Source organism: Bos taurus, chromosome 3, assembly GCF_002263795.3.
Source record: "Bos taurus isolate L1 Dominette 01449 registration number 42190680 breed Hereford chromosome 3, ARS-UCD2.0, whole genome shotgun sequence".
NCBI classification, from domain to species: Eukaryota; Metazoa; Chordata; class Mammalia; order Artiodactyla; family Bovidae; genus Bos; species Bos taurus.
The window spans coordinates 28,968,291-28,982,295 of NC_037330.1; the positions used below are offsets into that span (position 1 = coordinate 28,968,291).

Below are 14,005 nucleotides of genomic sequence, written 5' to 3' on the forward strand. Positions count from 1 at the left end.
GATTTAGAGAGTACTGTTATCTCTTCATTCAGAATTTGGTTTGGAAAGTTCCCCTGAAAAACAGTGCAAAAAGGTGGTGAAAGATTTTACATTGTCACAGTCTTTCTATATTAGTAGGATGATAAGTGGGCAGAAGAATAGTTCAAAATTCTTTTCAAAAGCTATGTGACAAGGAAGGACCTATCATGTAGGAAGCACAGTGAACTGTATTCAGTATCTTGTAATAACCCATTAAAAAAACTCTGAAAAAAAGTACATATATAACTGAATCACTTTGCTGTATACCTGAAACCAACAACATTGTAGATTAACTATACTTTAATTAAAAGTAATGGTTAAAAAAAATAAAGCCAATAGAAAGGGGGGAAAATCTGTGCAACAGAGTTCATATAGCCAGCTGTCTATAGGAGAATACCCCTATACTTACTTCCCAATTGACATGCTTAACAGTTTAATTCCTTTATTATCAAGTGAACCAATAGTATAGAGACTGCTCCCTAAAATCATTTATGAACATGCCAAAGTAATTTTGGGGTTATTTTCATTTTTCATATTACTGATATGATTTCAAGCAATTTTACAATAAATTCCAAAATAATTAAGCTATGTCAGTATATCATGTTGTAAATACACCCACAGTAGCACACACAATGCATGCCATAAGGATTAAATGATTCTTCAAGAATTTGTCCTTGCTTTGTTTTAGTTGAGCAGTCCTGAGAGTAGCTTGACACCACCTCTTTCAACCAACCTGCATCTAGAGAGTGAGTTGGATACATTAACAAGCCTGGAAAACCACGTGAAAACTGAACCTGCAGATATGAATGAAAGCTGCAAACAGTCAGGGCTCAACAGCCTTGTTAATGGAAAGTCCCCAGTTCGAAGCCTCATGCACAGGTCCGCAAGGATTGGAGGAGATGGCAGCAGCAAAGATGATGACCCAAATGAAGATTGGTGTGCTGTCTGCCAAAATGGAGGAGATCTCTTGTGCTGTGAAAAATGTCCAAAGGTCTTTCATCTAACTTGTCATGTTCCAACACTTCTTAGCTTTCCAAGGTACAAGTGATAACTGATTTTTTTGTTGTTGTTGTTTTTTATGAGCTAAAAAAATAAAGTTATTCTGGACAGATGGCCTCCTTAACCAATGCCTAGTATTTATATAAAACAGGGAGCCTGTTACTCCATTGTGTGAAGTGAAGTGAAAGTTGTTCAGTTGTGTCCAACTCTTTGCCACCCCATGGACTGTAGCCTGCCAGGCTCCTGTGTCAGTGAATTCTCCAGGCAAGAATTCTGGAGTGGGTAGCAATTCCCTTCTCTAGGGGATCTTCCCAACCCAGGGATTGGACCCAGGTCTCCTATATTGCACACGGATTCTTTACCACCTGAGTCAACAGGGAAGCCCATTACTCCATTACATTCTAGAGAAATTAACAGGTGAATGAAGAAATGTCCAAGATCTAAGTTATGCATTAGTGATAAAAAATAGACTATTTACTCACCTTCAGTTATACTTCATATAAGCAAATTAGATGAACCTCTAAATTATGAGGAGCGGTGGACTAGAGTATTGAGAAACTTAGTTGAAGATAATTTCTTAATCTGTTGCCATCATTTTTGATAAGGTCTATAATAATGAATAGTATTCAGTTTTAGGCAACTCTATTGGCTCTTACCAAAACCTACTTTTTTAATGTTTGAAAGCTCTTAGAAGACATTTTAAAGAAAAAAATACTTTGTGAAAACACCTTTAATGTCAAGTTTTTTTTGAAGAATAGCTTCATCTTTTCATTAGTAGTGCCTGCCTGAGGCACCACGTGCAAAGTTCTCAGATTTTTTCCTTGATCCTCTAGTTGAAATGTCTTTTAGTCATTAACTTTAGAGTGGAGAGTTACTGAGATCCTTATTCAGAAGAGAATAGCATGGGGGTAAAGATAAATAAAGATTTGGGCAGCATATGAGCACTGTCCCTGCATTGTATGACCCCATGGCAGGTAAATCTGGTTTCAAACATTAAAATATTAATTGATGAGCATTCAGTACAAACTTGGAGAAGGCGATGGCACCCCACTCCAGCACTCTTGCCTGGAAAATCCCATGGACGGAGGAGTCTAGTAGGCTGCAGTCCTTGGGGTCTCTAAGAGTCGGACACGACTGAACGACTTCACTTTCACTTTTCACTTTCATGCATTGGAGAAGGAAATGGCAACCCACTCCAGTGTTCTTGCCTGGAGAATCCCAGGGACGGGGGAGCCTGATGGGCTGCTGTCTTTGGGGTCACACAGTCGGACACGACTGAAGCGACTTAGCAGCAGCACCAGCAGCAGCAGTACAAACTGATGATACCAGCTAACACAGTAGAACACATGTGCTGGGCTTGGTGATGACGCCTGTAGTCTCGTCATAATTCTGTAGTGAACTAACTAACTTGGACAGTTCACTGATTTTCAGGGATTAGTTTCTTCATCTACAAGTAGTAGAATTTGGAGCTGTTTTTCTCCCCTTCCATTTAACATATTTATGTTTATGCTATTTCATCTCCAGTTGATTTCAGAGACCATAAAATAATAGAATCATACTTAATTCTTTGAGCCTTCCCTCTTCTCCATCTCTAACCCCAAAATTTTTTAAGTGTCCTTTGGAAAGCTCAGCTTCTTTTTGCCTCTAGATAAAGATTCACATTTTCTCTCAGATTCCTAAGAAGCAATGGTTTTAGTTGAATAGTGCTACCCTTTTTGAAAAATTCAACGTTTAGGATTAGAAAAGTACTGGGTATATATGAACAATGCCAGAATATTTTTCTGAAGAATTGTAATTTTACCTAAATTTTAGAAGGTATAGTCACTTGCCATAGCTGTAATAAGAGCCTTCTTTTTGTTTACTCTTTCAGAAAAGAAAGGCATTGACATTTTGGTCTTGAAATTAAAGCTTTTTATACTTTTGTTTCCTTTGGATAGTAACATCTGCTGGAACGTTAGAATTTTGCCACTGAAAACTTTCTCTCAAAGGCAGATGCTTTGGGAGGAATTGAAAAGGTGACATAGTGTTAGTATAATCCTTAGAATATGTATATATATATGTGTGTGTGTGAGATGAGGGGAGGGAAAGGAGAAAATGCATACGAAGTAATCAAATTGGAGTTTATAGCTTGACAGAAATCATGATGTAAACAAAACTATTAACTGAGCAGATTTAAAAGACTAGCTATGAAAATATAATTGTTTTATTTTTGGCATTGCATGCCAAAAGAAGATACCTGAGGACCTCTGTATCCTGTATTCCTTTCTTCTTCATGTGTATGAAGTCACCATGGTGATAATACTGGGGTTTTGAAAAAATTGGTCTTACGCTGCAAGTGCTGATCATCAGCTTTGTGCTATGAAGAGACCCATTTTTAATGGAGGTAGTGGTTTTATATTGCTTTCCAGAAGGTAATCAGTTGAAGAATGGAGACATTTTGGGACGTTTTTAATCATATAACTTCACTTTATGAGATTTGGCAAAAATAGTACCTCTTTGGTTCCACAAAAACTGGAAAGAAAAGAAAACAAGGAAACTGAAGACAACCTCTAGAGAGCTAGCTTTCCTAGAGTGAGTTTTGTTATAATTACAAAGACTGACTGCCTGTTTCCTTCTTTAGTGGGGACTGGATATGCACATTTTGCAGAGATATTGGGAAGCCAGAAGTTGAATACGATTGTGATAATTTGCAACATAGTAAGAAGGGGAAAACTGCACAGGGCTTAAGCCCCGTGGACCAAAGGGTAAGTGGCAAGTTGATTTGTTATTAGGGATTCTGTAGTTGTCTGTCTATACATTTTTTTTTCCTTCAGTGTAACATACATATAACCTGGTAATTTTTCATTTTTTAATCACATTATCTGATGGTATATACGTTCATGACTTCTGAAATCTTTGTGTATAGACCTTACAGAGCCTTTAGGTCTAGGCTCTTAAATTTAGCTTTCTCACACTTAACATTTCCCGGCCTAATCTTGGTTTCTTATCCTCTCCTTCAAAAAACGAAGGCAAGAAAATAATGACATAAAAACTGCTTTCCTGTCTCAGTAATTTCCATCAAATAGTACCACCAGTCATCTCTTGCTCAAGCCAGAAATTAGAAGATCTCTTCACCAAACCTGATTCTACTCCTGACCCTCGCAGTCCATTTTCTGTGCAGTATATTGTGTTCTTTTTAAAATAGGTAAACAGGTCTGTCGCTTCCATGCTTAAAATCCTCTAAGCACCCATCATATTAAGAATGAAATCCAAAATCCTCATCTGATTTCACTCGGATTTCTGCTGAACTGTTCTGTACTCTGATCTCCAAAGACAGAGAATATCTTTCACAGACTTCTGTGGCTGTTACGATTTGTTTGACTTTGATCTAATGCATAAATCCATCTTCCACTATCTTTGAGGAGAAAGTATGTGTTTAGAGTGTTACAAAAACATTTCTGATTGTATAACAAAATTCTTGAATTGGATTGAGAAGACACAGTTTTTATTTCATTTTGAACCTGAGCGGAATCCTTTCAAAGAGAAAGGGAATAGCATGTGTCTCGCCTGTCTTGGGGAATTAAAATGAGTAGCAATAAGAGGTAATAGTAGGTAAATAAGTTATATACAGTAGGATAGAAGGTAGTTGCAGTCTGAGAACTAAGTGGGAAACAGGTAGTTTTATTTTGTATTTACAGCTAGTATAAGCTATATGTAGGAGGATAGCTAGTATGTAGAGAGCTTATCTTCAGTTTATTGTAGTAATACTTTATACTGATAAAGTCCTCATTTTCAAGAATATCTTTTTAGGGGGGAAAACAGTTCATGGGTTTTCTTTTCTTTTCTTGGGCCAGAAATGTGAACGTCTTCTGCTTTACCTCTATTGCCATGAATTAAGTATTGAATTCCAGGAACCAGTTCCTGCTTCGGTGAGTTGTTTACCTTAGTACTTTCTTGGTGAATAAGTTTAGTATAATATTTAAGACTACGGGGTCTGGCTTTAGTCTGCTGATGTTAAAACTCAGGCTTGAATAATCTCTTCATCCAGTCTCTTTTCTAAAATGGTTTCTTCCCTCATTGAATTATTTTCAGGATTCTATACAGTAACCTGTGTAAAATAATTTTAGCATAGTATTTGATAAAATTTTTGAGTAATAAGAAGTACTTACTGTGTTATTAGGGCTAAATGGATATGAGTTTCACTGTTGAAATTGCAGTTTGTTTTTAAAGACTGTTGCTCTGATCAAAACTTAATTTCTACATCCTCTTTTACTTTTAAAATAGACATAAGGGTTACAGCTACAGGTATAATTGAAAGAGTCTTGAACTAGGAATTAGAACACTTGACTTATCCAAGTTCTGCCATTAACCAGCCTTATAGCTGGGGAGATGTACATAATTTTCTGCCTCTACTTTTAACTATAGAGGAGGCATTTGAATGAAATTATTTCTAAAATTCAGTTGTATGATTTCTACATCCTCTTTACTTTTAAAATGGACATAAGGGTTACAGCTACAGGTATAATTGAAAGAGTCTTGAACTAGGAATTAGAACACTTGACTTTTCCTAGTTCTGCCATTAACCAGCCTTATAGCTGGGGAGATTGACATAATTTTCTGCCTCTACTTTTAACTACAGAGAGGGAATTTGAACAAAATTATTTCTAAAATTCATTTGTATGATTGATTCTAAGATCTGTACCTTGGGGAGAAAAATCTCTATGCAAGTATTAATTTGATTAAAAGTATAACGTTGAACCTTTTATAATGGTTTTGCCTTCATAAGCCCTCTTTTATGAACAATCAAGATTAATAGAAGACTGTGGGGAGAATTTCCAAGCCTTTGCGCTTTGTTTTTCTTAAAGCAGGTTTTTGTAAGCAGGTTTTTGTAAGGAATAAAGACTCTAAAATCCTATAGTAAAAGGAATACCAGGGATACATTATAAATGTGATAAGAATATGCTACACATATTGTATTTGCTTGCTGTTGATTGTTGAATTAAGATATTATTGAATACCAGACCTGTTATATAGGGTATTGAATAGTAATTTGTTTACTTAGGGAGGCTTAGAAATGGGAAGAGTAAAAGGTTCTAGATACAAGGAAGACATTTTGTTCAGATAGTAATCATCTGACACCAGGAAGTCTGTCTGGTCTTCAAGTTCAGGGACTTTACGGTAGAAAATTACTTTCCAACATTTTCTTTTAATGAACTTTTAAAATTGTTTCTCTGTGTTCAGTTATTTTTGCAAAAATACAGATTTCTGCCCAGGAGTTGGGGCCAGAACGCCCAAGCATGACCACTAAGTGGATAATAGGGGCTTTCTTGGTGGCTGAAGATGGTAAAGAATCTGCCTGCAATGCAGGAGACCCAGGTTTAATTCTTGGGTTAGGAAGATTCCCCTAGAGAAAGGCATGGCAACTAAATGGTTAATAAAATTTTTTCTTGTGTCACTACAGTCTCACCTCTGTTGCTATGTTCAGAGTTCTGTGATATAAGGTTTTATCCTCTATAAAGGATACTATATTCTATAGCAATACATTTTGTAATCTTCTTTCCTTATTTTAAAGTCATACAATTCTGATGGGCAAGGTGTGTCCCTAACACTAGTGGTTGGCTTTCCTTGCTGATTGATTTTTTTTCCCCCTTAATTTCCTTATTAAACATGGAACTTTGGGTCCTTCATGGAAGACCAAGGAGACTACCACATATTCTGAATGTGATTTGATTTTCATGTAATTGTGACAGAAGATTTCAAGTACAATTCACTATACTCCACATTTGCACACAGCTGGCTTAATCAACACATACTTTTCTCTAACATTAATATACATCGCATTTTCAAATTAAACACTTTGGCATTTTTGGAGAATCCTTATCTATCCTTATTTGTTTCTTTAGATACCAAACTACTATAAAATTATAAAGAAACCAATGGATTTATCCACCGTGAAAAAGAAGCTTCAGAAAAAACATTCCCAACACTACCAAATCCCAGATGATTTTGTGGCTGATGTTCGTTTGATCTTCAAGAACTGTGAAAGGTTTAATGAAGTATGTTAGCTTCCAAACTATAGAGTCTTGGATTATTAGTTTTTGTTTGTTTGCTTATTTTGTTACTGGATTTTGTTTTCCCTGCCAAGAGATTTTTTCTGTTGATTTGAAAAAATTATTCTACTCCAGGTCTGTCAAAAGTAAAATTTGATTGCATCCACAGTTCCAAAGAAGAAAGTTTACTGTATATAATTTGAAATATATACTTAAATATAATGTAATAAATTAAGAATATTATTGGATATCCCTTCCTGAATATGTTGAGGGTTGAGATAAGCATAGAAAATAGTCTGTAGTTAAGTACATTTTGTAGGAAATGATTACATACAAGCCTACATTTTGGATACATTTAGGAAAGGGATTTGTACCAGTGTCTTTGATTTCATTTGTGACCATATAAATATAGAACCTTAAAAGTATAAACTCAAGTGGCTCATCTTGACTAGTAACCCAGAGTGTACAACGTTGAGTTTTCTCAACATTTCAGCAATATGACTTTCATTAACTTTGGTTATGTATTTTTTTTGAGAATAAAGATGAGCTATCCATGCCTTTAGTAGAAATGTGATGTATATCACCTTCAGGGATGTTTTTGTTATCTTTGGGAAGGTCAAATTTCTTTTTTGTGAAGGAATATTTTAATTATTATAAGAGAAGAAAATGGATGAGAATCCACAAAATCTTCAGATTACTAGAAGTTTCTTTATTGCTGATAAAATTTGAATGCCGTATGAATATTACTAAAAAATTCACATTGAATCATGTGAAATGTACTCAGAGTTGCCTCTAGGAGCATCTAGGTGGCTTTTTAATTTCATATTAAAAATATTAGTGATAAGTTTTGTTGCCTTTATAGCAGTGTGTCACAGAGAATGTAGGAAAACCTCATTCTCTTGAAGTTAAATTAATACAGTCCCAAATTTCTTGTCTTATTTTCTAATTCAGATATTTTCAAATAAGTATGCTTTCATGAGCCATAGCTAATAACATTTGCCAGGAAGAAGACCTATTTTAATGATAGTTAAACAATTTATGATTAACAAATTACCACACAGATGGAATTCTGATTGATTGTTGAAAGCTTGTTGGTTAGAAAAAAAACAAAACGTTTCTTATATTTGTTTCAAATAATTTTTTGCAACTCCTGTTCAGGTTGACCTCACTAATTCAGAATTTTGAGAAAATTTCACAGTAGCTTTAATAATAGCTTTGTAAAGAAAGTGGGTCCATGTTCTGTATAATTTTAGGAAGCTCTTGAACTGGTCATAGCAGTTTGTTCCCCCTATTATGGCTGACTTTCGTCGCCAATCCTATGCAGTCTTATAACTTTAGAAAGGATTATAATTTCCCTTTTTTTTTTTTGACTCTGGTATCCTTTTTAGATGATGAAAGTTGTTCAAGTTTATGCAGAAACACAAGAGATTAATTTGAAGGTAAGCTTTTCAGACCATGCAAACTTGGTGAAGGAATATGCATTACCAATAGGTGAATATTCCTATCTTTTGCTTGCAGGCTGATTCAGAAGTAGCTCAGGCAGGGAAAGCAGTTGCATTGTACTTTGAAGATAAACTCACAGAGATCTACTCAGACAGGACCTTCGCACCTTTGCCAGAGTTTGAGCAGGAAGAGGATGATGGTGAGGTAACTGAGGACTCTGATGAAGACTTTATTCAGCCCCGCAGAAAACGCCTAAAGTCAGATGAGAGACCAGTACATATAAAGTAAAATGACATGAACTTAAACCAGTTGTTCAAAAAAGAAAGAAAAACTTCTATTTAAGTGTTGCTGGAATATCCTGCCTACAGTGGGCTCCTTCTTGAAGAAGATGATAGCTTTTACACAGTATTAGATTGAAATAATGGACAGAAAACACATTCTGGTCAAGAAAGGGGGAAAGGACTCTATTTGCAACTTTAAAAGTGAAAACAAAAGTCAAAGTGAAATGATTTGAAGATTTCTGTTACTTCAGAGAATGGTTCTGATTGCTAGAATGGGCTGATGTTGATGATCATTTGGTATTGATTGGTGCAAATACTGAGTGTTCAAGTACTTAAGGATCATGTCACTGGTTAAGTTGTCTCTTTGGACTAGAGTGCACATTTACTAAAATGACTTTCATGTCTCTCCCTTCACACATATACAATACTGGGTTATTTTCTAGTCAAAAATCAAAGTTCTCAGATTCCACTTTGATATCAATCAGTGCAGATGTACATTAGATCATGCCATTATATTTTATCTCGTTTTGATGCTGTTGGGCCTTAGTTTTTATATTGGTTAAAATAATTCAACAGTAGATTTTCTGTTCATACTTAAAGACTTTGGGAAACATGCCTATTGAACTTCATTTAATCAACTCTAGTGTTGTACTGAAATAAATATGGTAACTTTTCAGTAGCAGATCATTTATAATAATCATTTCCAGAAAATACTTCCACAGAATTGTACTTCCCAATCAAATCATCTGATCACACATTTATTCCCATGAAAGGTAGAATGGTTGTTTGAAAATTAATCTAGTTTTCTGTACATTTAAAATTTGATTGAGGTGACAGCTGGCTCTTACCCCGTCTTCCTTCATATCGGTTTTCTGATAGACCACTATTGGCAAACAGTTATCTGTCAACTACCAAATGTGTAAAATTTTCTGTATTTCACTTTGTCTTATTTGTAAATAGTGAACTAAAACTTCTGGCAGATCAGCAACATTTGCTGAGCCTGTTTTTTAAGCTAATATGTATTCTTACTAATGTTCCTATCAAGAATGGATTTGTAATATATGCTGTCTATTTCTAATGTTCACATTCATATTTTGAGGTTCTATCTTATTTTAATAGAGAACAGACTTCTCAGAAAATCTTCAGAAGCAGCTTATTATTAAAATATCAAAATATTGAAATAAACCCGGTGGGGTTAGATTACTCATCCGTCCACCAAGTGGGACATTTGCATGGACTGGGGGCTTTAAGGACTTAGAACAGACCTGTAAGTATATCCTGAAGATGAGCCAATCAATCCCCACTTGAATGGTTACTGGAATAGACCCACCTTTACGACCCTGATTTTAGCACCCGAGGCAGATAAACTCACCTTGGCTCTGTTTCATTTTTCTTCTCTTCATTTGTGATGCTCAGATCCAAGATGTGTGTTCTAGACTGTGTACAGGCTTCTCTTTTGTTGAGTTAAAAATTTTAGTCCTACTTTTGTATGGACATACTAGAATGTAAAGTGACCAAAATAGAAGACTTGCCATTAGATATTTTTCAGATGTCAGCATATTTGTGGCAAATCATTTGCCTTTTTACAAATTCAGCTTAAACAGTTCAGACAGTAGACTACTCAGAAAAACTTATTTGACATAATTGTCTAAGAGGTAAATATTTTTTAGTGCGTATTGAATCAAATAAAGTGCTCTAAAGAAGTTATTACACAAATTTCTTTGGGTTGTTTTTCTTTAACATGTGGTGGAGGTAAACATGAATATGATTCAAGCCTTCTAATGGTGTATTAGTTTTATTATTGCTGTTGACTTCATTCTGTGGCTTTCTTTTAGCTTTTTCAGTTGTTACAAGTTAAACTTTAAAACATATACCAAAACTTATCAATTTACTCAAATCTCAAATTCTTTAGAACAGATATCTTATAAAAAGGAAAAATTATTTTAAAATACTTTTATCTATGTGCATTTTCCTCTTTCCTACAACATTCATGATTTCTGTTTATCAGGAGACTTACCTAAGGGTACATTTTGGTAAGTGATGAGTAGCAGTGTAACTTCATTTTGCCAAGCCATTGAGTGCTGATAGTTTGTGCTTGCTCTTCATGTGAATCCTTTTCATGGTCTTAGATAACACATTCTACCAGAAACAAATTGTAAGTAAAATATTTGATATTTGGGGCCTTAAAAGCTAATGTGTTCCCTTAAAGACATTTACATGTCAGATGGAGATTTTGGTTTTTATTTTCTTTTAATATTGGTTCTTAAAAAGCCAGTTATTGCCAGCATTTAATAGGTTCCATTTCTGTTAACAGAAGGTAGGTTCATACTGATGAGGAATTACTGTTAAATTATATAACTTATCAACAAACCACCATTATATAAAGGTATTCACTGTAGATTTCATTAAACTTTTTTTTCTTTCACATTCATCATTCACTGTGTTTCTAAGCTGATTTATTCACTAAACATGCCTGTTAAAGTATAAAAAATTTATATTCAGATATCTTACATTTTCCTGTTCATTAATGTTTTAAAAAGACAAACATTGAATATCAATCCCTGAAGTCCGTTTGTTTTAATACTCCCTTAAAATTGTATTCTTTGTTAAAAGGTAGTATTTTTGATTTGAAGATTTAAATATTTCCTTAAACTTTCACCACACTTGATTTTTCATTTCCACTAAGAACAAAGTGTTCCTCGGTCTGTTCCTCTGGCCTAAATTTGTATTTTTTAGCACTTGGGTCAGCTGATACAGTGAATGAGAGAACTGCTTTGCAAGGTGAAGCATGTATGTGTTCCAAAGTATGGTTAAGTTGTAGGTCAAGTTCTACTGAAACATAAAATCATTACTAGAGAAAGGTTAAGGCATTGAATCCACCGTCAAAATTATTCTTTTTGGAATCAACAAGGTACTTTCTGACTTCTATTCTTATATAAGGAAATTTTAAATAAATTTTAAAGTTAGTTAATTCTAATTTTTTTGTTACAACATTGAGATTTTTAGTTACTCCAAAGAAATAACACTTTTAAATAGAAGCAAAAGGTTTATAGTCTGCAAATTGTGGATTTATCAATTACCTCAGCAGGTATCCTGCCATGTAACTATTAATGATTAGTTTTAATAAGCCAGTAGTCTTAGGTTTATTGGACTATGCTCTTGGGTTGTGGCCTACCATCCATTATTCTCTTAGTATTTAAAATGGAGTAAATGCTGTGGCCCCATCTCCCTTGGCCTTTTAAAATCCCTTATCCATGCCCACTAATATACAACATATGAAGTATAAAAAATGCCATTTCTTGAGGTCAGCACTGCTTATTTGCATACTCAACATTGGATCAGTGAGTAGTTTTATAGTAGTCTACCCTCCCCAACTTCCCTAATTCAAACAATCAGGTTCTTAAGTCATGCCACGAATTCTTAACTCATACTGTCTATATTAATAATCTGCTTGAGGTGATCCAAGGTGTTAGGTGAATCACAACTTGATCATCATATACCAGACCTGGATGTTTATTTCCCACAGTTACCTTCTCCTTGATAAAGCAATAACACTGCTTTAAGTCTGTTGCCTAATAGCATGTCATAATCCTCTCGTGGATGGTGATTTTATAGGAAAGTTTGTATGCATATCACCCAATCTATCTTTTAAAAATTAAGGAATTTAAATGTATGCTGGACCTAATGACAATATATTGTGGCATTTTATTTTAAAAATTGGGGAAAGTTGCATATTTTTTTAAAAGTAGGCATTTGAGTAAAAAAATCGAAGGTACTTTTTTAAGAAAATTTATATGCCACAGTTTACATAGACATTTCAGATTTCAACATATACTCTTGATATAATGGTTTCTTTTACTTGGTCAAAATGCACGTATAGTATTTCTTCCATCTTAGTTCCTTGTGTTTGCCTTTGTGGTCTTTTATATATTTTTATTGTATCTGAGAAAGAAAATTATCTTCAAAAATAAGTCAATTTGGAAATATTTATTATAATCAAACTACAAAATGTACAAAATTAAGTTTAGCCCTTTTCTAGCAAGTGATCTTTAAAGTTAAAAATGCTGTTCTTTTAAATTCTCCAGATTTGTATGTGGGAGGGCACTGGAATGATCTTGCAAGTGCCACTGCAATATTCCCTTTCAAGTGTGGCCTAAATTTCAATCTTAAGGACGAAATGCATGTCTGCTCCTGGTCTGAAAATGTAGGCATTAATTATATTTTAAATCACAGTGAAACATGTATATAAGCCTATAACAAGATTTGTGCAATTTGAAAGCCTTTTGATTTTCTTTGTAGACGTACCTACACACGAAAGGGTTAAACTCACAGCCTTACTAGTTCCTTGTTTCCCCTCATTATTGTTCCCCTCTTCTCTCTCCTCATTATTATTACTAATACTACAGTTAATTTTTTTTGCACATAGTTAACTACCCTTCAATATGATTCTGAAAGAGAAAGTGCTGTTTCTGTGGTATTGTATTCTCTAAATAATCATATTTAATTTTTTTGAAACAAGGTTGCAGTTTCTAATTGTTCTATTCCTGTGTTTTTTGCTGGTGTGTAATAAAAGCAAGGTTTTCTTTTCATGGTTATTTAATACATTAGCTGCCTGTAAATATTTCTTGTTATAATGCTCTGGAATGTGTTGTAGAAGTTGTATTAGATTAGTTTAAAACCTTGTTTGAAAGCCACGTTGTTTTGGTTATTTCTATTAAATTAGAAAATTGAAAAAGTTTTCAAATGAATCTTTTTTCTTCCTCCTCTTTGAGACTTAATCACTTAGATTTTAAAAATTTATACTCTGTGAGGCACCGGAGATACTTTCATGAACAAGATAAAATACAGTCCATGCCCTCCCAAATTGTTATACTCCATTTGAGAATGATAGGGATTAACACAGAATATAGTTAAGTAACACAGGGAAGGATCTAACCCCAAATTTTGTTCATCAGGAAAATGATCTCTCTCACTCATAAAAGACAGGACCAGGTAAAAGAGAAAATGAAGAGAATAAATATACAGAAGCCTAAAAGTAAAAGGAGAACATTTTTGTATTCCAGGACTGAAGGGGTCAGTTTAACTGGAATAGAATGTAAATTGGAGTAGTAAAATATTAAGCTGAAGAACAGAGCAGGATCCTTTTCATGCAGAAAGTTATAATAAAAGGGGCTTGGGGCTTTTTCACTGAGGTCAACAAGGAGTCCCTGAAGAATTTTAAGCAGGATGGGGCTT

General features: G+C 34.4%; 1 protein-coding gene across 3 annotated transcripts in view; it reads left to right on the forward strand.

The window, feature by feature from the left end:
* The window catches only part of TRIM33 (tripartite motif containing 33), a 144,061-nt gene extending 130,553 nt beyond the window's left edge, over positions 1-13,508 (forward strand). Inside the window, exons 15-20 of one of the 3 annotated variants that reach the window (NM_001206018.1) lie at positions 707-1,056; positions 3,638-3,761; positions 4,851-4,925; positions 6,900-7,052; positions 8,435-8,485; positions 8,565-9,102. In NM_001206018.1, the coding sequence (NP_001192947.1) occupies positions 707-1,056; positions 3,638-3,761; positions 4,851-4,925; positions 6,900-7,052; positions 8,435-8,485; positions 8,565-8,777 (966 nt within the window). In that variant the 3' untranslated portion in view covers positions 8,778-9,102. Of the gene's footprint in view, positions 1-706; positions 1,057-3,637; positions 3,762-4,850; positions 4,926-6,899; positions 7,053-8,434; positions 8,486-8,564 lie in introns of all 3 variants that reach the window. The other 2 variants (XM_005204040.5, XM_059884670.1) reach the window with 2 other exon arrangements.
* Positions 13,509-14,005: the final 497 nt, after the last annotated feature.